The sequence below is a fragment of the Chaetodon auriga genome, chromosome 3, assembly GCF_051107435.1.
Source record: "Chaetodon auriga isolate fChaAug3 chromosome 3, fChaAug3.hap1, whole genome shotgun sequence".
NCBI lineage: Eukaryota > Metazoa > Chordata > Actinopteri > Chaetodontiformes > Chaetodontidae > Chaetodon > Chaetodon auriga.
This window is the reverse complement of record NC_135076.1, coordinates 15954141-15980406: the sequence shown is the minus strand read 5'-3', so window position 1 is coordinate 15980406 and position 26266 is coordinate 15954141. Positions and strand designations below refer to the sequence as shown.

At 42.4% G+C, this 26266-nt stretch overlaps 1 protein-coding gene across 1 annotated transcript in view; it reads left to right on the top strand.

The window, feature by feature from the left end:
* The first annotated feature begins 899 nt into the window (after positions 1-899).
* tsc22d2 (TSC22 domain family 2) overlaps positions 900-26266 on the top strand; it is a 34356-nt gene continuing 8989 nt past the window's right edge. The window contains exon 1 of the mRNA XM_076725735.1: positions 900-3228. Coding sequence (XP_076581850.1) covers positions 1616-3228 — 1613 coding nt within the window. The 5' untranslated portion in view covers positions 900-1615. The remainder of the gene's footprint in view (positions 3229-26266) is intronic.

The window sequence follows — 26266 nt, the reverse complement described above, 5'->3', positions numbered from 1 at the left end:
CTTGGCAAATAATAACTTGTTTTAATGCTTTCAGCATTACAAGCATTACAGCAGCATTACATTAAGTTTAAATCAGATTTTAGTTTTCTTACAGCAACTGTGAGATGATTTTGTCTATTTCATTTGATTTGGCTCATGTTTTTTGATTGATTATCTATCTATACTTATTGATGACCTCCACATGTGCACAGTGACCTACACTGTACACTGATACACTATTATTCATTTCACAATCTAACACAAACCTGGGCATTCATGAAGAATGCATTCATGACTGTCATGCCCAAGGCAGCATTGTGCCAACTAAGCTGTGTCTCAATAGGATAAGGTCTCCAAGGTTTCCCGGAGAGAAGTGATTCATTCAAAAACAACTCGTGCGGTGACTCAGTTGATTTAAATCACTCGCGGCTTGTGGCTGCGATTTTATAGAATGAATATTTCGGACTTTAATCCTGGATAGAAACTGAATTTTGCAACAGAGAACAGTTAAAAAGATAGACCACTTCGAAAAACGGACAGTTGCGTCTGTCAAGCAAGTAGTTTAAAAGGAGTACCGGGGTACAAGCAACAGTAAATACGAATGTATACTGTTAAAATCTATTTGTAATTCGTGAAGTCATGTATAATCACCTAATTTTAAGCTTCACATCACCTAAAACCTAACATCTGTCGGCAGCTGGTGAGCTCTGTACTGCTTCTGCCGGGTGGGACGTCCACCGGAAGTGACGGCGCGACAGAAATATTATTTATATGCGTAAAATGAATTTTGATAATTTAAAATTGTTCACAGCCCTAACAACTTCATAAGCAGTACATAAAATTAAGGTCTGTGGTGCCGTTGATTGTTAAATATATTTTTTAAGACGACAGACAACTAGTTTGACCTCAATACCCAGGATGCACTTCGCTTTTGCCATCTTGTCGACTAGTGGGGTTAGAAGAGCGGCAGGCAGGAGTTAGCTGCCTGTTAGCTTACTGCCGCTGTGGTAAAGTGGTTATCTGTCAGCTAGCTGCTAGTAGCAGCTGCCAAAAGTGAGCTGTCCACACGTCGAGAGGCAAAACTTCACGGACTTCGAGGCGTTTTCTCTGTCAACCGCTGGATTATATGGTCTTTCTGACAAGCCAATGGATTTATTTACATCATGATGTCGCACATGCTGGTACCGAGGTAGGGAAAACTAGCTAACATCAGCTAACTCAGCTTGTCGGCGAGAAATACATAATATAGCTGAGAGAGAAGAGTGGGCTACGAGACTGGGCCCGCCTCAGACTAAAGTACCGGTGGCAGCTGCTGAACAAGAACTTTGACAAGGGCCTATTTGCAACTCCGCTGCCGGGACACAAGGAAGGCCGACCGGGTGTCAGAGAGGCCGGAGTAGGAGAGTAGCAGTCCCCCGTGTGCTGTGACCGGACACCGCGGACCGTTTCGGGAGTTTCTTAGGGACTGGTCCCGGTTGTGACACTTTTCACCAACGAGAGAGAGGAAGAGGAACGGTATGGAAATGTCCTGTGACGGTACGTGTCTGTGTCCTATTCCCTTGCTGTGAATTACTTCGCAAGACATTGATCCAGCACTTCGTTTCATCTGGGAGCAGACTTGACGCAGATAGTCAACATGTCGAAAATGCCAGCGAAGAAGAAAAGTTGCTTCCAGATCACGAGTGTAACGCAGGCTCAGGTGGCAGCCAGCAGCATCACCGACGACACCGAGAGCCTGGACGATCCGGACGAGTCTCGGACAGAGGACGTGTCGTCAGAAATATTTGACGTTTCTAGGGCCGACATGGGCGTGTGTGAGAGGAGTTCATCCGAGGAAACCTTAAACAACGTAGGGGAGCCTCAGGAGGGCCAGCCGTCTACCACAGGTCCTGTCAACGGGGGACTCTCTTATAAAAGTATAGGCACTGGTCGTGTCACCCCACATAATATAGGAGGAAGTGTTCCTGTGCCAGCTACGGCTCAACCCTTTGTTCCAAGCTCAGCCACCCATCCGTCGACAGTCATCAATTCGGTCCCTGCTGCCTCTGCCTCTGCCAATGTTGCTCACACTGCTCCTGTGAGCACCAGCTGTAGTTCCCGTTTCAGGGTCATTAAACTTGACCATGGCATTGGAGAGCCCTTCAGACGGGGCAGGTGGACATGCACTGAGTTCTATGAGAGAGATTCAGATTCAAATGTGAATCGAACTGTGGATGGCGTAAAGCCAACTTTAACCCTTGATCACAGTATCGACAGGGACAGTGGGCTAGGGACCACCGTTAATTCTGTGGTCACTAGCAGTGCGTTTTCTGCACAGACTTTGGAGAACGCCATGGACAGTGGTTACTCCGTTGGGCACCCCACCCACACCCACCCTTCAGAGCCGCTGCAGCAAGGCTACAGCTTGACTCCTCAGATAGGGAGCGGAGCAAGTGCCTTCCAGCCCACAGGGTATACAACTACAGCATCACCGCATCCACAACAGGCTCAAGTCAATATGCAGCCTGTTGCTCCCCAAACCTTCCTCTCTAACAGCCTCAATGGTGTGCACCAAGGTGCCATGCAGCAGAAGTCTCCCATTATGCCTCCTGCCACGCAGGCCCAGCCGTTTGCCTATTCTAGTCATCCCACTGGCCTCTCAGCTGGCCAGCCAGACTATCGTCAGCAGCACTTTGGTTCAAGCACTCAGAACCTTCCTATGTCAGCCCTCCCTGTGGGGCACCCAACCAGCCAGGTACCCTCGCCTCTGATTACCAGTGCTGGTAAAGGAGCCCAGGGGCTGGGCGGAGAGGCAGGCTCAGCGCAGGGCCTCCTGCTACAAGTGGGCAACACATCTGCTATGGCCCCCATCCTTCCAGGAAGTGGCCAACAGCAGCATGTCAGCCAGACACAGCCTTCAGGAGGGATAGGGATTGCTCTTGCATCGTCCATCACCACCACCACCACCTCCCACAGCGGTGTCCAGAATGCGCTTGCCACAGTGCCCAGTTCTACCAACACCCCTCCGGGTGGGGGACTTATCCAGTCACAGGGAGCCCATGGAGGAGCCACAACAGGCCTTCCCTCCAGCTACAGTAACCAAGCAGAAGATAATAGGCAGAAGTCTGATGCCCTACCTCAGTCCAGTGGCGGTGTGGTGCCAGGGAAAGACGGTGTAAGGCCTTTCATCGGCGAGGGCCTCAACCTGCCCACTCCTGCTGTCAACAGCCTGTTTGGCATCCACATTACCATGAATGTGGATGAGGACAGGTAAGAGGCATACCACAAACAAAGCAGGGGAACATGGGAAATGTTGTTTACTGCTTTTTTTGTTCTGCTGTGTGCAATCAGTAATATTATAGTATACATATCAGTTTGCTTGAGTCTATGATGGAATAAAGCTAAGGTCTTTACTTGGAGCAGCACTGATAGATTGGTGGAGGTAGTAAGTGTATATCTGGAAGCTTGTCCTCATATTGAACATACTTGTTGCATTCTACAGCAGTGTGGTCATACTTTACATTGTGGAGAATGCCTCTCCCTTCACCACTGCCAAAATTAGGCACGCTATAACTAGAAGTCTTTGGTTGTACTTAAAGAACAATAAAACAAAACACACATTTTTCTTAGTTCTGTTTGTAAGTAGAAAATTGTAGATTGGGAGGAAGGAGGGATTAGGGGTAGTAAACTCATGCAAACTGGCACAGACAGAATAAATATTCTGTCTTTCTCATTAATAGGCAACCCACAAAACACTGGATTGTGTTGCCTCTTTTGACAACCACAGCCCCTCCCTCAAACCTCCATTCAGCCATACAGGCTGTTTGGGTTCAGGGGAGTTAACAAGCACTTGAATAAGTTACAACACATGCAGTAGCTGTCTTATGTAGTTGAGAAGGGAATAGCTCCCCAAACGTAGGCAGTCTGTTTTTTATTCTCCTGTCTGCTTGGGAGAGACGGTTAAAATTCTTGCCTTGCACAGTGATCCCACTCTCACAACTTTAAAGCTTGTAAATACCAACTCTTCACTTACCTACAGTACTCCTCTAATGTACACACTGTAGCTATTTTTAGGGTCTGTCTGATGGCCATCAACACAGCTTGAGCTGAAGTGTCGCCACTCTTTGCCATCCAAGGCAAGCAGTGGAGAGTTTGAGAGGTGTTGTTGGAGTCTGACACGTGCAAACTCTGCTCTGTATTTATGTGGGCTGCAGCGTTTATCAGTGTGCTCTGTTTTGTTCTTCAGTGCTTGATTATGAATGGTACAGCCAGAAAAGGTGTGTGTGCATGTATCTGTGCATGCTTGTTTAGATTTAGGCCTGATTTTTATTGCTCATAGTCTAGATATTCCAGAAGCTAAACATTGTTCACTGAGAGACTTTATCCCAGCAGCCTGACATACAGTATGTGCTGAATGTGCGGAGGGCAGAAACATTGTGTGTGTGTTTCATCAAAGGAACAGTCAGTGCCCGCTTCCTAGCCAGTCCTGTGTGTGTGTATGTGTGATAGAAGAGTGACATCAGTGGCTGTCTGTGTAGCTATGGTGATGCTGGCAGCAGGACAGGACAGGACGTGTCAGGGAGGTGGAGAGGACAGACAGACGGGTGCACAGACACACACCTACATCACACACACACACACACCTCTGTGGCAGTGATAGCAGACACGTAAGCCACTGTGTCTGTGGCAGCGATGACATGGCCAGACTGAATCAGCAGTACGATTTCTGCCTTCAGTTCAGACTCAAGTCCTTGATAGGCCTGTCCATGTCCATGTTGACACATCAGCTCAATGAAGTGTTGACTTGTTCCTAACCTGAACAGGGGTTTCTTCTTCTTCTTCTTCTCTGCACACTTCCTCATTTTTCTACGAGACTGTAAATTGTAGAGACTTGAAACTGCACATATACACTTGTCATGAGTTAAAAAACCCTTTTGAATTAGGGTGTCACTTTGTCACATAGGGCTACTATAATGTAAGATATTATTGAATGAAATTTAATTACCACATTTCAATCCCATCTGTTCGTCAGCATAAGTGTTTTGATGCCTGTTTCTATGATTTTAAACATTTTTAATTGATATTGAATTAAAATTTTCTCCCTATTGGTGTAGCCTGTGATGTAGTAACCATATAATGGCTTCTACTCTGAGCTCCTTTTGGTAGATATGTGTCTTCTCTACAAAGACATGTGTGCTGAATTTCACAGAATTTGGCATTTTGAATATTTCAGAGGCCTGATCTGACACGATGCAAGCTGATTCAATGCCAAACTTGTTTGACTGATTCAGCCGCCCAAGCTTTAAAAGTGTTCCAAATGTTTCTGTCATTATGACTGTTGCTAAAAACCTACCCGATGGTTTTGCTTGTTGATCACGTGTACAACGCTGAGCACTCTTGGTAAAAATAAACCAACCATACTGAACGATAACATTTTGTAATTTAACATAACTTTGAACAGTCTTTTAATCGAGAATGAAAAGTGTACAGTGAAACCTTGTATGTTATGACTGGATAAGTCCATATCGCCAATACACTTTACCTAAATAATGAATAGTAGAACTGTCTTTGTTGCTTTTCAGAACTCTTTCTATATGGATTCTGCCTGCTGCATACATGCACATGTATGCACATGCTGGATTTTGGTTAACCTCAAAACTTGTGCAGTTTTTAAGTTGGGTTGTGGGGCCCAAGGGCAAGTTGGCAGTGAAAGGCATAATTTTATCTATCATCAGTTGTAATTAAAATGCCTTGTTAACTCATAATGTTCTTGTAAATCTCAGTGAGGACCAGAAAAATAAAAAAACAATTTGAGGAACACACCCCAGTATAACGGGACACATATTCTCAAACTTTCTCGTCTTGTCAGAGGTGCATTGTTCTGTGCGCGAGCTCAGCCTCATCGACGAATTTGTTCCAAGTTTCATTGTTTGGTTCTGTTTTGAATTAGAGTGCATCACAAAAGTGGAACAAAGCATTGTGGGGGTGGAGCTGTGAGATTAGAATGATTTCCCCTCAGCTTGGAATGATTAGCATCACTGCTCAGCACGCTGCATCTCTGCCAGATAGAGTGATGAATCTGCGTCCCGGGACAAATCGGTTTCGTTCAATAGAGTGACTTGGTCTTTAACTCAGTTACTTCTCCACGGACAGACCACCCTCTCCCCCTTGTGCTGTCTCAATTACAAATGATAATTATTAATCCATAATTGGTTATGTTTTTTTTTTACGCAGAAGAACAGTGGTAACGTAATTGTACAGCGCAGAGAAATGCAGTCTGACCTTAATTCTCCTGCACAATTCATAATTACAGCAGCACAAGAACTGACCTGAAATATAATTGATCGATCTGATTTCTAATGTGAATAAGTAATATTTAAATGATGAATTTTGCATCTTCCAAATATCTGTTTGCTTTCATTTCACATGTTGTTGCAGGAAAGGTTAATGAGGTATTATGAGTCATAGGAGGGATATGTAACGTTCCCTCCTTTATTTGTTAAGTCATATTGCTCTTTTGATATCAGTGTAAATCACACCGAACACCATTGGTGCACTGGGATATTTATGAGATCACTATTTACCTTTTCGTTGATGGATTCGTATGGTGGTAAGAATCACCTTTTACGATGCTGTCTTACTTTCTATTTGACTTTTCTTCTGCTATCTGAAGTGTGCACTGGAGCCGTGCACACCCTTCGCCCTCCCTTGCTCTCAGCAACAGCCTCACACTGTAGGTTGCTGTTTTTCTTGAGGCAGTTTCAGTGACCCAGTCTTACTGGAAAACTATTTTCACGGCTGAAATTTGTAATTATGGTACCTCAGAAGAATTACAGTTTTTTTATGACTTTTGACATTGTCAGTAATGTAGCAAGTGAATATCTTGCGTGGTAGATGATAAGGTAGTTTGAATGATGACCGTAAGTAGGCTTTTCAAAATGACCCTGCCTCACCTTTGTGGATTTACACATTCATACTTGAGTGTGACCCAGTTCAGCCACAGTCTGGAGTTGGCTACTGAATGAATGCTACTGTATAAAATACAAGAGCCAGCCTCAAGGTTATTGTTCCCAGTCAGCACAGGGCTTTGAAACTGCCACCACCCAGTCACAAGCATGGTGTTATCAACCGAAGTTTGTTTCTGTCAGATTCAAAGACGGCCGCTTGTATCAGCAAATAAGGCGATGAACTTGGGCCAACAAAAGGAATGTAAGCCAGACCTGCCAAATCTACAAACCTCCTCGACTTGTCAATTAGCCGATACATGATGTCACCATGCAATTGTGGAAACTCAGATACACACAAGTTTAATTTCTCCTCACACACACTGAATGTCACATAAAGTTGTAATCTGACTGGAAGTTTTATGATCGGTCAGCGGCAAAGTGTGCGAGGTCAACTTGGTGAAAATTTTGAGTGGTTCACCTCCAACTGGGGTGAGCACAATGGTTCCACTGGTTTAGAGTAATTCAGAGGAAAGATCGTCAACCTTCGCTGCTGTTGGCAGTCTTAAAAGCAGCCGCCTGCTAATATACGTTAATGCTGGATTGACTTAAAGCTTAGTAGGAGCTTAGCAGGTATCTAGATGGTTAGCTCTTAATGGCTCTCAGCTGACTGTTGAGTCAGAACAATATTATTATACTTGTCAGTCGAGCAGTAGTGAATTGGCACAAAGGTATACAGAGGAGAGAGGGATGCATTGACTTAACATTAACACTGTGATCTGAGACTTAACTTTCACTTTGGTAATATTATTATATTGATAATATTGTTTTGTTGTCATTGTCTAGGCCTTAAGCTGAGGCAAACATAAACATGTAGTATTTAAGAGAGAGAGAGTATTTTTTAAAACCCTGATTAACTGTAACTCTCAGTTATCTTTTTTGACATGTTCTTTTACAGTTACCATGTCACACCATTGCTATCACTGCTTTCTAATTCTTTTTTCTAATTTTTCATTTGTTTTGAACCAGCGAAGAAACACTTCTTAAGCACACTGGTTCTGCTGGATTCGTGTTGGGAATGCTGGGCAGAAAGCGGACTAAAAACTTTTAATAAAGTCATGTATTTCACAAGCCCAGAGTGACAGCCAAATGTCAAAAGTTTTTAGTGTGAATGAAAGAGAAAAGTCAGTTTGTGACATAGATACAACAGAGGACAAAATGTGACTTTATTTATTTGTGGAAGAGCCGGCCTCCATTGTCAGTCCGAGTGTGTGCATGTTCTGTGCTTGTACTGTAGCACCTCCACCCAATTTTACCTCTTGGCAGTTTGACAGCTTAACACAAAGGGGGAGGGGGCTGAGGACAGGGTGGGATGGAGACTCAGGTTTGGGATGGGGCGTACTGTGTGCGTGTGTGTGTTTGTATGTGTTGGGGGCTGTCGTTTGGTTGCCACAGTGCCTGGAAACAAGGGAGCAGCTTATTTTCCACAGATAGCTGACCTGCCTGAACTTCCAGGGGACACATTCCAGGAGCCCTGAATGGCTGTGATTGTGGGACGTCCTGGGCTGCGGCCTGAGCAGACGGGTCTGCACCAGCTCTGTTTTTGGGCTGGACCATTGGCCCTGACCTCCTGTCTGTCTCCCTCTAATGTCGCTGCTCTGTCTCTCTGGCTCTTGTTTTTTGGCTATCCCCAACTGACCTGTGAACACACTCACCCTCTGTTCTTCCAAACTGCTGATGCAATTTTTCGCTTCTCGTTCACATCATTGTCTTTTCTAGTTTTAATTAATCAAGGAAGAAGCTTCAGTTCATACACCAGCCTCTCTTCGCTTTGCTTTTAAATTGGGGTGAAAGTTTTGGTGTTGAGCAATCACTGGCATGTTTTTACAAGCCTAATAACTGACCAGCGTTGGCTTTTAATGATGTCTCCTGGAACTACACTCATAATGCAGACAAAGGCGATGCTTCTTTCTTACACAGAGGCAAAGCAAAATAATGTCCTCACTTTGTAATTATATAAGTGAATTGTGTTTGATTTAAAAACAATGTTGAGTTTGTTGTATTTTTCCCTTTTTATAAAATTTCAAAGATCTGAAGGGGCCAGCGGTGTGAGGCAAAGTGGTTGAATAAGTTAGCATAGCAGGACCCACCCTGTTATCTCAGCAAGATGTGGTCAGGGGATCACTTCCAATTAGAGTGGACCTGCCAAAGCAAGTAAACAACCACGCTCCTGGCGGCCTACCATAACTAACTCAGTTTGTGCTGGACGCAAGGCCATTGAATCAGCCGCAGAGTATGTTGCAGGCTGTTCCAGGAATGAGGACAGTGTGTGCAAACTGTTGGTGTTTGTTGTCTTTTCCAAAATGGTCTCACTACAGAACAGGTTAGGATAGGATATGTTGAGCTGAGGGATTGTATAATGTTCCAATGTATGTGTCATTGCTTTGGCTGGGGGTGTTAACAGTTTAAAGTTTAATCAATCAGGACTGCATTATTCTACACATCGGTTCCATCTGTGTTTTCAGAAGCTTGACTTACACTGAATTTTTATTCAGTAAAGGTCATTGACCAAGGCAAGGCAAGGCAAGTCTCAGAACCATGTGTCCATGCTAATAATCAGTGATGCCTGCTGACCAGTAGCACCAAATGCAAAAGAGAGAGCAAAACATGGCTGTGTAAACAGAGCTGCAGAGTCAGTAATAAGAGGGGAAATAATGTGGAGAGTGCAGTAGCCTGTTGGAAATGTACAGAAGTGAAGACTTTGTTAGTCACTTTCGATCTGTCCTGAGCTTGACTGGCAAGTTAGCAGAAGTACTTAGCCATGCTGCAGCATCTTAGTTTGTGAATGGAGCTCTGTGGTTGAAGAAGTATTCATTTACATAGAATACATGTCAGATTAGTCCAATTGAAGAAAGTCAAGAACTTGACAGCTTTAAAAGCTTTTGAAATTTTGCTGCTTGTCCCTCTTATATGTAATTGTAAAGTAAATGTCTTTGGTTGTGGACTGTTCATTGCATACAAAACAGTCGATATTTGAAAAAATAATTGGCAGATTAATCAGTAATTAAAATAATCGTGGTCGGAGTCCTGATGCTAACCATGAAAACCGGTGATGAAAGTTGTTTTCATGCTACAGTGTGTTAAATAGGTGTTAACTGCTTCATCTTGGCAAAGTTCACACACACCAGGCACCTGTTGCTCTTGGCTGTTTTCTTGTGACATTGACATATTGGTTCTGCTGTTCCTGCTGACCTAAAACTGCAGCGTGCACCACGCCCTGGAGAGTCATCTGTTAAAGGACTTAAACTGGTTTGGACTTTGTGGCAATAAAATATTTGAATGTGTTTAAAACAATACGCGTCTTGACAATGGTGGCATTTCTCAGTTTCCTCAGATGCCATCTCATGTGTTTCCAATTTTGTTGGCTCTTGCCCTTTTGGTTTACAGTAAAGTAAGATATTCTGATACAAAATTGAGGAAGTGAGAAAGCGAAAAGTTCAGTCTATTTATGGGACAGTTTCTCTGCAAGCATCAGATACAGTTTCTGGACAACTACTGGGCGCAACTGGCCACATCTCAAAATTTCTTTTTCTTGTCGCCTCTGATATGGTGTAATGCTAAAACAATGATAAATGGATCAGTAAAGCTGACCACACATAAAGCATAGTCTGCAGTTATGGAGGAGAGGATCTGACTGAAAGTCTGTGGGGTATAAATGTTTTCAGCTAACCAGTTGCTGTAGAAAATGTGGAGCCGTGTGTCACAGCCATTCAGTCTCCCAGAGTGGGAAGCAAGGACCGAACAACAGGGTTTCAGTGCCTAGGGCCCCCCGGAGCCCAAGATGACTGAATAGTGAGTAATGAGGATGTGTGGAAAGCATGGCAGGCAGCTGCATTTGAGTCATCCGTCCTCTCTCTCTCTCTCTCTCTCTCTCTCTCTCTCTCTCTCTCTCTCTCTCTCTGCTCTCTGCTCTCGCTCGCTTTCAATTGGTGTCGTCGACTGATCTGGCTCACTGGTGCCTGTGACTGTTCATCTGTTCTCTAGTCCTGTGTGTCTGTGTGTGTGTGTTTGACAGTGACAGTGTGGGACTGGCTGAGAGAGTTTAAGAGAGGCTCCAAGTTGAAGAAAGAGGGAATTGGAGATTTTAGGGGGTGCTCAAGTTTGGCTTCCTCTTGGCGTCTCCAGGGTCCGGGAGCTTTTTTTTCTTTCAGTCCCTTGTTCATTTACCAGTCACTGCCTGCGCTGTTCTTTTTCCAATCCATCCCAAACTTCTTAAGGGGTTGTCTGTGTGTATGTCCACACACAGTGAGGCAAATCACTTGTGGGATGAAGCGCATAACTGAAGCAGCTTTGGCCTGTTTTGGCATCAAGAATGTGAAAGGCTAAGATTTGTCAGTTATGATTAAATGATCATCTTTGAATTCAGTTTTTCATGTTTCAAATTTATGGATGCCAAGTTTCTCCAGTGATCATCTCTCTAGGCTGCTAAGCGAAGGCTAGTAGATAGTGATGCTAAAGCCAGACCAGTACTAGATTTTTTAGATCGATCTTGTTATTTATTGGTCGGCCTGTGTGCCAGTACGATGGATGTTGTCCTGGGTGATTTATCGCTGTAGCTCCATGTGATGTGAATCTAAGATGCAGTGTTTTAGTGATATGTGTCCTTGACCACCGCCCTGTTAAAGTTTTTTAGAACATTTTGCTTATAAAACAAATAGTTGTAGGAGACTGCCATCTTAGCAAAACATTAAAGCATTTCATGTGACTGTGAATGCCCACTGGAGATTGTATTCGTCTAAGATGTAAAATGCGCAGAATTGAAAGTTGTACTAAGGGCTGCAATAAACAAAGGCTTTCATTGTTGATTAATCTTGCAATTTCTTTTGGATCATTGGGAAAAATGTCAAAGAAATGTGAAAGATTTCCAACACAACTTCCTAAAGTCCAAGGGCATGTCATCAGATTACCAGAAGTCCAAATCAAATGCCTTTGTCTTATTGTCGTATCACATTTGAGAAGATTGTTTGGCTGTTTTAAAAAATGACTTTAACAATGTATTGATTATAAGTTTGGTATCAGTATCTATAATGTTACAGACAGACACAAACACAACCTTCCCTAAAGGCTGACTGAGGTCATATCTGTTCTGCCAGTTGAATCTAACATCCATTGCAGCCCATGCAAATTCTTGTGCTTTTTTTCCGTCTTCAGCTGAGAAAAGCGCTTCTTTGGTAAGAACCGAGGTTTCCTGCTTTGCTTTGATGTCCGCTTTCGTATTCTGTCAAATGTTTCCGCAGTCATCTTCTTCCTTCTCGTTTTTTTTTTCAAGTCAGCTATGTCTCGAGTGTCTCCTCTTGTCAGCACTGAACCACTCTCTGCCCACCCCACCTTCTCTAATGTCTTACAATGAGCAGGCTTTTGCAAGGAAACGGACGTGAGTCATTGTGGCTGGGTGGCCTGATAACGGTTTATTCACTCATTTGAAACAGCAGTGTCGAACAGATGGCACCTTGGTTTGTCACTGAATCAGGTTGGATTTGTCTGAAGTGCCCGAACTCGTCCTCTTTTTCACACAGTGAGACTGTCCGGATGATGTCATTTATCTCCTAGCTCCCAACAAAAAACTTCCTGTAATTATGTGATTATGTTTAAGCGTGTGTGTGTGTGTGTGTGTGTGTGTGTGTGTGTGTGTGTGTAACTGCTACCACTTAGCAAATGATCATTCCTTTCACAACTCTTTGTTGAACTTATTACATTGTGCTGTTATGATTCAGTTGCTGTTCACTTGATTTTTTTCAGTAAAAATCCTGAAATGTATAAAAACAAGTTGTCATTGTGATAGTCAGAGGCCTTCCTTCCTCTCAAAGCTTCTGAATTTGCTCTTTTAACCTCGTCAGTCCTCTTTTTAACTGCATAAGACGCAGTCGTCATCGGCCATGTTGACCTCCTGGATAGCACGATGGTGAGGTGCGATGACTGCTTCGTTCTGAACTTTCACACTGTCATGCCTCTGCATCTGAGTCAGCCTCTAAGTTTAACATGTTAAAACATTTCACCCACATTCTTAGCAGTCTTACAACTGTGAGACAGGAACGCAAGCGAAAAGTAACATGTTAACTGAAGTACTCTAGAGTTATCTTTGTGCAGCAACCAAATACCTTTTTTATTCATATTTATGGGTTCTCAGCTAGAGGTCGTGCTTGTGTCCTTAAGATCTATTGACAGAGTTTTTGATTTCTACATTCAATATCCTGTCTTTCTTTTCATTTTGCCTCTGGTGGAAGCACTCAGCTCTTTCACTTAAGTAGAAGTAGTAATGTAGTATTATAAGTATTAAAAGTCGTAAGAGAGGAAAATACTCTGTTACAAGTAAAAGTCCAATTTCAGAATAATATATATCATATCTCTGGATTTGTAATTAGTGATTGTAGTGCATTAATGTCTAGCATTGCTAATGTTGCAGCTGGTGAAGGTGGGGCTAATTTAGAACTTATTTATAAACTGCTGGGTAGCTTAACCTATAATAATACATCAAGATGTATTTATTGATTTATACTTTGTACTTGTAATCTGAATCTGCAAAGCAACTACTAACTAATATTGTAAAATAAAAGTAGGTGAGTAAAAAGTACAATATGAGCTTCCAAAATGTAGTGGAGTTCGAGTATAAAGTAAAATGGAAATACTCAAGTAAAGTAGTACCTCAAAATGATATTTAATTACAGTACTTTGAGTAAATGTACTTTGGCCCTTTGCCACACTCGGCTCTGGCTCAGAATGAGGTCATCCTAAAAACTACACATCAAACAATGGAAAATATTTTGCTGCCACTTCCTGTGCTGTCCATGAATGCACCTCAGCAGATACAGCCGCTGAAACCAGGAAGGGCAGCACATTGGCATTTTATCTTGGATTGCAACAAACATGTCTGACAGTGTGGCAGTTCCTGGAATGTGCGTTTGATGGGTGTGAGAGGCCACCAAAGACAATCAAACATAGGTCCTGTGGAAAATGTGATATTTGAAAGGATCTACTGTGCGCAAAACATACAACCCTCACACGGGACCTGCTCATAAACACATTGCTTGCAACATAAATATTCATTACCTATAACTAAGTACATACACACATACACCATCAGTTATTATGACAAATTAATACTTAATGACATTTTACATTTATAATTTACATTACTCAAGTAAGACTGTATACATTATAATGTGCCTTTAGAGAAATGCTGAGGCATCTTGAGTTGTTACCGTAAGCATAAACACACACACAGTGAAATCATCTTCAGTTTTTAAATGTCGATAAGGATTAAATCAAGAAAGCGGTATCATACCTTACAATGGTAAACATGCTAGTGTTGCACTAGCATCATATCAATGAAAATATATATTAGGACAGTCAATGTAATGCCCACAAGACACACCCAGTGTCAGGTATTTAAAAGGAGTTGGTTGTGATTTGTCGCAGGAATCTGCTAGTATTTTGTCTGCGCAGGGATATGAATTCCCAGGCAACCAGCAACACAACAGCCGGCAAGACCACGGTTCAAAGCTACAGTATGGTATGGAGCAATTGCAATGACACTTCCGTGTTTAGAAGTATGGCTTCTTCGGGGACCATGTGTATGCAAATGTTGTCATGTTAGGGTTTTTTGGATAGAAAATTCTAAATGGAGACAACCTGCCCTGCTGGAAGCGACCAGGAAGCTCATGCTCGGTGTCCTGCTCTACACGTCCCATGTACTTCTTGTCAGATCTGTGCTCTGCAGTTGCTTTGCCTGCCCGCTCAACCCTTGGCAAAATCACTGGAGAGTGACAGACCAGTGTTGTTACACAGCAGCTGACAAGCCGAGACAGAAAGAGACCTAAGGGCCAGCATGGCAGGGTTCGCTTGGCCGGCGTCATGCTTCAGGAGCCAATTCTACACTTTGTTTAACCGGCTGAGTCAATGAACTTGAGCCCTGTGAAGTGAAATTGAGCAGATAGGGTGGCTTTGTAGCTCCAGGCTGACGCTATCAGCTGCCACCCAGCTGAACCAGCCACCCCAGATCCTGAATTATACTGACTCGCTGCTACTCATGGTAGCAATTATGTGTAACCCAAGCAGAAATTAACACCCTCTGCTTATGAGAATGCTCATATCGGTGTGACATATTTTCACTCATCTTTCACTGACTTTAAATGTTGGCTAGTGTTTGCTGAGGTGTCCAATCCTGCCTTTAAATCCCTCAAGCTTGAGCTGTGATCTTAGTCATTGAGGTTTTTAAAGTTGAGACATAAATACCCGAACGAACCCTTCCTCTCTGACCTACGTAGCGTCCCATAGGAGAGTGGGCGGGGTGGGTTGTCAGCGGTGGTTAGCTGCACAGCTGGGACTTCGCCTGACTCGGGTATGACTGCAGGCTTGGCCCCATGCAGAGGGTCACGTCCCTGTTTGCCAATGAACCTCTTCCTCTCTCTCCCACGGCATCTCCTAATCACTGCGTTATGAGAAGAACCCTTCCAACTGCTGGGTCACATCTCATCCCTCTGTCCAGTTTATTCAGCCTCCCCCTGTATCAGGCTTCAGCCAAAAGACTTTTTTTTACGTCTAACTTATGTGATGTGAACATGGAGAGAGTTCTATATGCATGATTTGAAGATAAAGATGTAAAGTCAAGCCAACACAATGTGCATTCAGCAACATTTAAGAATGAGTTGCAGGAAAAACAACTCCAGGAAAACAACCAACACTTTAAAACTCGCTGTTTGATCTTTCATGCTGTGTTGCCTGTCTTTATGTTTTTGAGTCTATGGACTAAAGACCCCTTGTTTTAATTTCTCTTAAAGGGAGAAAAATGATTTTTTTTCTGCCTCCCATTAAAAGCAGCAGCTTTCCTCCAATGACCGGAGGGAGCATGTGTTCATTCATGTGTTCATGCAGCAGTCTTTTCTGAGGCAGCTTAAGGATTGAATGGGGTTTACAGGCAAAATCCCACTTGAGACTCTATTCTTCATCTTGTGTATGTTGTGCCAGGATTAACCTGTCAGAGCGCAGGGGTTTTATGGGCGTACTTGTTTTCATAAGTTCCTGTTTCACGGCGGGGAATTGGAACCTCATCAAACCATTATGGTTATGTCATTATAGTTATATCACTTGTAACAGATAGATTAGTTTTTGAATGGCCATTTTATGTTCTGAAAACACTGTCATCATTAATCAGATTATGTAATGACCTAAGCCGTTGATACTGCATGTTCTGCATGTTTGAATTGATAAGATCTTTAGTGTGATGAAGGGTTGAGACACTGACATAGCTTCTCTATTGACAGAAGTCCTGGCTGCTAAATCTCTTGTCATTCACATTTCATGGGAGCAGACAAACGGTCTCTCAGATCTAACAGCATGGCACGACTTGGCTTCAGGCAGCTTGCCCAAACATGAGACCCATTTTTTGGCATGTTTTTTACAGGGTGGTTCCTCAGTTTGTCATGTACTGTGGCATATAGTTTGATTGTGCTTTTATCCAAAATATTTCACCGTGCAGTGATTACATTTATGATCTGTGTGGGTGTCTAAAGTCATTAACAAACAGATTCATCACACAATGTTTGTGCTCTGCTGTAGGAACTTAAAACTGCAAAGACATCTGTCCAGAATGTTTTTTTTTTTTTTTGGTTTATCTTATTATTAGAATTTTCACAAGATAACAAATTGAATTTAACCTAGAAAATGTTTCAGTCAATATGTCACTCAGTAATACAGTTCATCTCACAGTTGTCAGCATAAATGACTTTGCTATAGTCAAAATTTTCATCTGTTGTTTCATATTGTTGAATAAATGGTAGTAGCTTTGGCAATATTGCCCTACTTGACTGTAACGCACATTTTACTGGCCTCCGCTGGTTTAAAATGATAAAAAGGCAAGTAGAGAAAAGCATCTGAGGCGCCTTCACCCTAAAAAATCATTTTTAAAGTGAACAGTTAATAGGATTCTGTGTATTGATAGACCCAGTCACTAGACCCGGATAGACCCAGACAACATGCTTTGATGGTTGTGATTAGAAATGACCTTAAAGACTCGCCCAACATCTTGTGGATTTTAACGCTCTTTCAGGAGTCATGCAAACATTGGACAAGCAGTTACCTGAAGTGGAGGCACTCCGGGGCCTTTTCGACAGAAAGTCACCCTAAGGTCAAGTGCAATCATGTGCTCATCAGTCAAATTGAAAGATAAGTCCTAAATTAACACCAGAGGGGAACATGTGAGTTCCTGTCACGTTTTACAGCATCACTTGGGGCTATAGGTCAACCAGATAAGAAGCCATGTTTATGAATTTGCAAACGTGCAAATCAGCATTCTGAATTTGACCTTTTCACACAACAAGAGGATAATTTGACTGCAGTTGCCTAAATATTTGCTTCCAGCGGTGATGCTAGTTCCAACAGGTCATCTAGGCCAACTTTGGTGAGGTTGCATCGTGTCACAAATGTGCTGTGCTGTGTAAAGATGACTCATATGATTGTCAAGAATCCGATTTCTGTTTCATTAGGGCTGCCACCAATACTCATTTTCATGAGTGATTAAGCTGCAGTTATTTTATCGATAACCATTTTATCTAAAGAAAACTTCAGAAAATAGTGAAAAAATCAAAACATCACTGTGTACAGTACACAGGCCAGTATACAGAGAAAGGCCAAACAAACACACATGGTGGGCCTTTAACGTGGCATTTACAGGGCTGTTTAGTGTATCTTACTGTGCACTACATACTAAAAAAACACTTTCCTGCTTCAGTCCTACAATTCCTGCTGAAGGGGGTTCAGGTGAGGTGACACGCCACACCTCCCTGTTTTCCCTGACTTTTCCCTATCTCTGCTTCTTTGATTTTGAATAGCTGCTTTTCACTCAGCTTGTCTTCAGATATGTCTGCTTGTGTCCTCTCTGCCTGATTAACTTGTCATGCGTACAGACTCTTTCCCTCTCCTTATAAAAACAGGTATATTGGCTCGTACAAGGAGCTCAGCTCACAGCTGCTGTGTTGAAGTATGTTGTTTGTGAGCTCTTTAAACTTGCAGTGTCTAAATACCTCACTGGTGCATGAGGAAACTCGAAGGTCCTGAGCTGCTGTTTGCGGGTGTGGTGGAGATAAATCTGTCTTGGCCTCAGATATGGAAACTTGGCTGTTAATCACTCTTGTCAGGTCACCAATACAGTAGAGGATGGTTAACCCCTCTTTTCTTGTTTCGTAAATGAATTCCTTTCTCCTGACTGCTTTTGTTTTTGGTCCTCCGGGGTCTTGTATATCATGAAACTGTCCACTTTACTATTTTGTAGACCACCCCTGCTCTTATTGTAGGACAAGCCTCCCTTAGAAAGTTTTACATTGAGGGTGCAGACAGAGGGGCCGCTGACTTGAACTTGTACCCAGCAGGAGTATGCACTTGTTCAATTTGTACACTGTTAACATGTGGCCTCCCCTTGTTTCTTGTTTGTGGCCAATGGTAATGCCTGAAAGGTGTTTCTTACATTGCACCTCCAGTACAGGACTATCTTATAATTTTTTAAAAACATTTTTAGTTACGTGGTCTCTTTGCAGTTAACTGAAAAGCTTCTAGTCGAATTTCGAAACGAAGGCATAGAATACAGTCATGTTAGTAATACATAAAAAAGAGGTTAAAAAAACTATAGAAACAAACTAAAAAGAAGAAGAAAATTCACCTGCGCTCTGCTGAAGTTTTTTTTTTTTGGAATTCAGTTGACCTTGTAGTCAGGCAAAAACTGAGAAAAACATTGTCAGTCAAATACTAATTATTACTTACTTTGATATTATTAGATGAGGTAAGAAACTGATTCAGGATAGATGTGAAAGTGATGGACCATATTACAACTAGTCAGAGAGACTAAGGGCTGTGACGGTGTTAGCCTCCTGCCAAATGCTGTCAAGTGCTGTTCAGTAAAAGTCATAAAACACTGACAGCAGTCATCTGAGTTATTGAAAGAACCCCACACGCGGTGTCAGAAGCAAACCTAGTGTGAGCGAACAGGGCTGTAGTTGCAAGAAGTTTTGTCGACGCAAAGGGCAGCATGGAGGAATTGAATGTCAACCAGCTAGCGTCAACTGTATGGGCATTGCCACATACAGTAAGAAAAGTGTGTTTGGTATAAGCGATCAAGACTGCAGTCGAACTGTTTACTTGATCTGACAGCCAATAACTAAACAAATATTATTGTGTTTATTGGATTTCATGTCACACACCACATGCACCCCTCTAACTTTCACCAGCAAAAATAAAAAAAATGAATTAAATGAAAAAGAATTTGTGGTGATGAGCTCAACCCTGCAGCAGGCATCATGGTTATCCCCACAGCCTTAGATGAGGTTTTAGGACTTGGAAAAGTACTGATATGCCCATAATGCACTTGGTGTTACGTTATCATGCCCTGAAAAGAGCTGGGCAATCTGGATTGTATCATCATTTCCTCTTGACCTCTCATTGCGGTTCAGGATCTTCCTCTACTCTCATTCACAGTCTCTCTCCCTCTCAAAGCACCTCTCTCTTTCCCACATATCTCTCTCTCTCTCTCTCTCCCCTGGCGTACATGTTTCCCTTCCTTTACTCATGTTTCTCCTGTCTCTGTTTCCTCCCATTAAAATGCAGGAACCCGTCCACTGCTTTCTACCAGGCTTTCCGGCCTGCCAGATTACGAGGGTCAAAGCCTGTCAACGATAGGTATGAGCTCGGGTGTGTTTACATGTATGTGTGTTGCCTGGCCTGGCTCACTAAACCAGACCCTGCACCCCTGCAGCGCTGCACACCTGGCGAGAAATTGTCCATTTTGACTCGTTTATCTTTTTGGGGAGTCATCAGTTTCCAGAGGAGTTTAATTTGTTTTGGATTTTTTAAACAAATGAAACCTTCAGTCATCTTGCATTGTTTGCAAGTTAAACTCAGCTGTCATTGAGGTTCCCACCTGACCTCATCTGCATTTAGACTTTAGACTCATATTAGACTTTTTTTCACTTTACCTGTTTTATTTGTCTGTAAAGTACAATTATGTTTTTTCTCCTGTTTAACAGGCCTGTGTTAAAGAACCAGCAAGTCTAAAATACCTTCTTCAGATTTGCTTTAAGTGGAGAAATTAAGTCAGCAAAAATGATTAAAATAGCAAGCAAGTAAATATAGCACACACAGGGACAGAGCGAAGAATAAGTGTCTCATTCTATTTAAAATGCTGTGTCATACACATTTCTACTGTTCTGAGGATTAAATGCCAGAGGAAAAAAAACTGAATGTACTGAAAAATTATCACATGAAGATTGTAGGTGTTGAGAAAAAATTCCTCCTATCAGTTACTTCGTTGTTATATCGAAAAATTTATATGAATGAGTCATTATTTGACTCTATTGGCTGAGCGGAAAGAAAAACCACAGTTTGAGACCCACTGCTGAGTTAAATGACTTGTCAAGCTGGACATTTCAGCCGCTGCAAGTGTGTAATGCATGGAGAAAGTGTTTTCTGACACTTTCTGTGACACTTCAAGTGTCTACAATCTGCCAGTCACGAGGGTCCGGTGCTCAGGTTTCTTTTGCCCCCGTCACATGTGCAGCACAGTGCCAGGGGCTTTTAGCACTGCAAATAGCAGATCACACTGGGATAACATGACAGAGGTTGTGTTATATGACATAATATTCTCTAAAGTCTGTTTTGTATGTTCAGATAAGGAGCTGACTTGGATTGACTGTGGGAATTGTATTATGAAATGAATTCTTATATTTTGAGAACCCCTCCTAAAGCCAAAGAAGAACAGCAGAGCGAGAGCTGCACGACTACCAACTAACCAGTCTGTTGCACTTTTTGTGTGAAATGCTGTTGGCTAAATTAAGTTAACCTAACATGATGATTCAAAGCAAAGTGTTTCCTTTCATTCATCATGCTGTCCTCACCACAGTCAAAAATCAAGAGGTCTGAAATTGGACAAAAATGGGACAAAGCAGTGAATTCTTAAAGCATTTCCCCCCTTTTGTTACACATACACATACTTGTTATGGAGTTTCACTACCCACTGTCAAGTTATGAATCACTGAAACGCTTCATGTCTTAATGTCCTTTTTAAAGCTCTTTGTTAGTCTTTGTGAACTTCACATCCTGTTGCTATCAAATAGAGTTCACTAATATTTGGACAAAGTATTTGATTTCTGCCGTTTGCTAATGACACAGAACATACTGTGCATAGCTGTGGAGTGAGGTTAGAGAGGTTAGGCTGCTTTATCAATGAATTGCTAATCCTTATAAAACATGCAAGTACCTGTCGAGTAACGTTAGTGCTATAGGAAAATGCGTAGTAGTTGGTTTTGACTTGGGTTTGAATATGTGTGTGGTTTGAGTGGCTTGCATTAGTCATGACCATTTTTCGTTCCCATTGTGCTCTCTTATGGAGGCTGTTTGAGGTCTTGACTCTCTGCCAAGGGTATTTTAATTGGCTTCCAACAAACAGCGGCAAACAAACTTTGGAGTTAAGGTGGCAGCACATTCTTCATCCAAACCCTTTATGTCAAACATGTGGTTTGCACGTCAAGTCATGAAATCCTATGATAATGTCTGATCAAAGAAGGCCAAGACAACAAGTCCCTGTTTGGGTCCAAGGGCATAGGGGTTCTTTGAGGGAGTCCCGGGGCATTGGCAGGGACGTTAGAATCATTTTAATTTTGACTTTTATTTAATTAGAGATTTCAACAGAACAGGGCAGTGTGTTGTAGCTAGAGGATTCACAAGATCTTTCCAAGCCTGTCGGTAATAAACAAAGTACCTTTTCAGTCTCCCATCTAAACGAATCCTTTGAAGAAATCTTAGATTTGGCAGCACTTGAAATAAATATTTTTCAAAAATGTTGCTCTAAGGGAACTGTGTAACTTGTTATAGTGGCACTGTCGTTTATATTGAGGCAAACAGTGTAGTTTATGTTTTTGTCTCCCAATTGTTATTTCACAGTTGTGATCAAAGAGATTTGTCACATGCATTATTTGATTGTAATTAAGCCAGATCACTGCATGCTATGGCATGTGAATATCGTAGTTTATTTTCACTTCCATGATTTGCTCCAGCCATTGGCAACTAAACAAAGACCATTAGTGGAGCAAGACAGATGTAAAACCACAGTTTTGGGTGTGTGTGTGTGAGTAATACACTGCAGTGAGCGTGAGATGCACCAACATCCATATGACTGTATTCTTCTTCAAAGCGAGCCGATCCAGATGAGATGCGGAAGTTTTTATCAACAGTAGCCGTTGAGCAAGTGTTGCGCGTTGCAGCTGGCAAAAAAAATCAGCACTTCTGTTTGTTCCCCATCCAGCTGATGTTTGCCTGTGGGCTCTATGACTAACAGCGTGGCCTTATTCACAACTTTTCAACTAACTGCAGGTAAACCTGAAGAGCCGCCTCATTTCATCTCCTTTTGTCCTGAGCCTGCTCTCCTGCAAGGTCGGACTTGTTGGAAGTGGAGAGGGGATTGCGCACAAACAGTTTGAGGGCATAAAGGAGCATTCCTGAAAGTGATTGCTTTGTGAAATATGTGAAACCTCAGCTCGGCAGTGTGCCCCCACATTGCTTTTTTCATAACCAGCTGTGGTGTTTTGCGCAAGTTTCTACTATGTTGTGGCCATCAAAACATACTTGCCTGTTTATCTTTACGCTGGCACATCTGCTGCAGCCCTGCGAGCTCAAATATGAGTCAAAAAGATTTAGAGCTTTTCGAATAATGGTCAGACTGAATTTCAAAACTAGGGGTTGTATATCACCCTTTGTAAACCCCTGACAATGCTGAAGTTTGCAAATGCAGAGAAAAGATTTGTAGTTGTCGAAGAACAACTAGAATGTTTAAATAAAATTGGTGCGAAACGTTGTATCAACAGCGAGGTTGCACAACGACTCGGAGAATAAAAACGTTTCTGTGAACATCTGGCTACAGATGCAAAGAAGAAAGAACAAGTTCACTTTAAGAAAAGTGCAAATTTTAGCTCAGGCTCAATGAAGGGCCAGAATTTGTACTTGCAGCATAAATGTGTGTGCGTGTGCAAGTCGAGCGTCACACACGTTGTCAGTTTGTACTCAGATGTTTTTTTTGTATAACCTCACTGTTGATATTGGAGCTGTATCACAGTGTTCTGACATTTCTACACCAAACAGTCGCACCCCTAGTTGATCTAATTTGTGCGTAGATTTTATTTTGACATTCTCACTCTTCCTACAACTGCAATTTTTTTCCTGCCCATTTCCCATGCAGAGTTTTTTCACAGGTTTTCAAAGGCACAATACCGACGGCAGGTTTTTCAATTATTTCTGAGAAAACATTTTTGACCCTTATTTGATTCCATACAGTTCTGTTTAAATGTCCTCTTTTAACGGCTCGTCTTTTAACTGCAACAAGCAGGAGACAAATTTATTTTAGCCAAACTAAATTACAAGTGACACTCTGTGTTTGTAAACATTCCAGGGAAGCGATTTGTTGGTCTGCTGAATGGAACCATTGTGAGGCCGCGATTGGTTCTGAGTAAAGCAGCAGCAGCCTTTTTACTGCCCTCAGTCCACAATGATCAACTTCATGATTACGGGCAATAAAGAAAAGACTGATTTATATTCAAGCTGAGCACACCTGATCAGTGGCCCGATGCTTTGCCAGTGAGAGTTATTTGATCCATACCAGGTATGCAGCCGGTGTTTATGACACAGAAACAAACATTTCATTCTTGGGACAAGGAGGAGCAGGAGAGTTGAACGTGGGAAAGCTGCAGTTTCACTCACGATGTGCTGATAGTAAATATCCTGCCAGTGAACTTCTTTCTTCGTCATTTTTCAACAATGAGCGGTTCTCATTCTTTTATTTTTAGAAAATATCAGTGGTTAATTCAACATCTGTTAATGGATTTTTGCCAAAAACAGCTTTTTTCTTGGCATAGACTTGATTGTAATCACTTTTCCTTGAAAGTGCTTGTAATGAAAAGCACACACACACACACACACACACACACACACACACACACACACAAACACTTTGTAATTGCTAACAGGCTGTGGGGCATATCTTCAGAGGACTTGGCTCAGCTCAATTTTAAGGTCTTTCTCAGAAACACATACAACAGTAAGTACATAATTTTGAACGGATTACTCAGCGCTTGTACAGGAGCCCCCCCCTCCAGCAAAATCACTAACTGCAAAGCTTTGATGGACGTGACGTGACGTGACTTGACATTGTGCAGAGCTCTGATCTTGAACTTAACAAGCCCTTTTTCAGACGCAGGGAGTAATTGATGGATGGAGATCATAACCAGAGATTTTCACCGCTTAGGTAGTAGACCTCATGTCTCAAAGACGCCACTGTACGAGGGCAACGTTTTCATTCTGTCAACTATCTTTGGAAACCTGGGTGACATTTGACCTTTATTTATCCGGGGAAAGTTTACTGAGCACACATGCCTCTTTTTCAGCATCGTCTTGCTTCATATTCGGTCAGTTAAAGGCATTCACACCTGGGAGATACCTAATATAACCATAGGCTTCTACTGTTCGCCATTAAACAGCCACTCTGGATCAGCAGAGGGTCAGAAGCTGCGCTAATAAGCACCCAAAGAGCTGAGCGGGTTATGCGTTTCACCTCAGGTGACCTTCTGGCCACAAATCCCTTTTCTAATCTTTAAGATAACTGTATCTCCACTATGTAATGTCAAATCATGACTGAAGCTCAGGCTTTGCGAAAGCCAGACAGAAGCTAGAGAGAAAGACGGTGCGGCTGAGACACATATCAGGCTCAGTGTTTCTGCAGCATAGTGCTCGATGACATTAGTCTGACCCAAACCCTGCAGCACCGAGAGGAAGCCCAAATGAGGCTAAGTCCTTGATCCCGTGATAAATGCTCTGCTGAATACAGAGGCTCGTTAACGGTGAGGTGCCAGGATTTTCCCATTAAAGCCTCGGGAGTAACACTATTACTTTTAACACATTCCAGTGGGGTCTTAGACCCCCACTCGTTTGAGCACAGGCGGAGTGGCACAGGCCCAAATCACTCATAGAAAAAAGGTAGTGAAATGTGATATCGAGGCACATGTTACAGGCTGAAGATCTGGTTTAAGTTGAACACTGTTTTGCCAGTGATTATTTAAGGCTTGAGGACCCCTGCCCTGGATCCCCCACTGTGTTTGCATATGGAGCCTGATGGTCACATTACACTGTGGCTCATTATCATTTCTTCAGGAGCTGTAGGGGTGGCTTGGGAACCATTAACAAACATCCTTGCTGGCAGTTATTTTAGCCTCTGAAATAACAAGGCCTTCCATGACACGTTGAAATGAACGTTGATGATTCGCTGTCTCAACAATTCAGATCTTATCATTGGGTGTCTTAAGTCCCCACGGGCTTTGATTCCTTCTCATGCTCCCTGGTTTCCGGTTCATCCATTAAGCCGTCTGCTGGAGGTGTCCATGTGTGGAGGGAGGACAGGCTGGTGGGCTTTGAGTACGTCACATTGGGACATATGCACACCGAGATGTTTGTGCACAAGTCTGGGGTTTACGTAACAGGCGCTGGTGTGAGTGGGGACGTTCCTTCAGTCTGTTTGTGAGGAAGCTCAGTGGCAGCACACACATCTACTCATGACTCTGATTTAGTGCTGGAAAAATAAAACTTCAGAGGTCACTGAGGTCTGTCTTATTTTATTCAGTCTCCATTGTTTGAGAACGGACCACCCTTTATGAAGACGACACGTCCCAAGAACACAGCATACAGCACATTCAGAGGCGCATATTAACATACTTCCAGCATCCTGCAATTGTCACCATTGTTTAAAGCTCTGTGCTGTCAGGACGGAACAGTTAGTTGAGATTCTTTGTTTTCTCGCTCTTTTGGTTCAGTATGCAAATACAAGTGTTGAAGGGGAATTTGAAGTGCATCACCAAATATGCCTCAGGTATTGTGTAACTTGTTTCCCTCTTGCAATATTCAGGTTTCAGGCTATTTATTTGGATTGTGACAAGCATGTTGGTGGCATGTACGTTCCTGTTTTCTCACATCTTGCTATGCAAATTATCATTTCACTCGCATTTACTATATAAGTGAAAACAACAACAACAAAGAAAAAAGTGTTTGATGTATGACAAACTTAGACTTGTCTCTAACAGTGTGAAAAATAACAGTCTCACCACAAAGTCCCTTTTGAGGCAGTTTGGGGCTTTTGATGATGTTACACAATCTTGTCATGAATTGTACTGTGGTTCAGATTTATTTATTTATTTGTTTATTTTTTCTGAGCACTTTCTGAGGAGTCGTCTATGTTTGCTTAAAAGTTGAGATTTCTCTCAGTTTTAGAAAGATGTTTAGTTGAT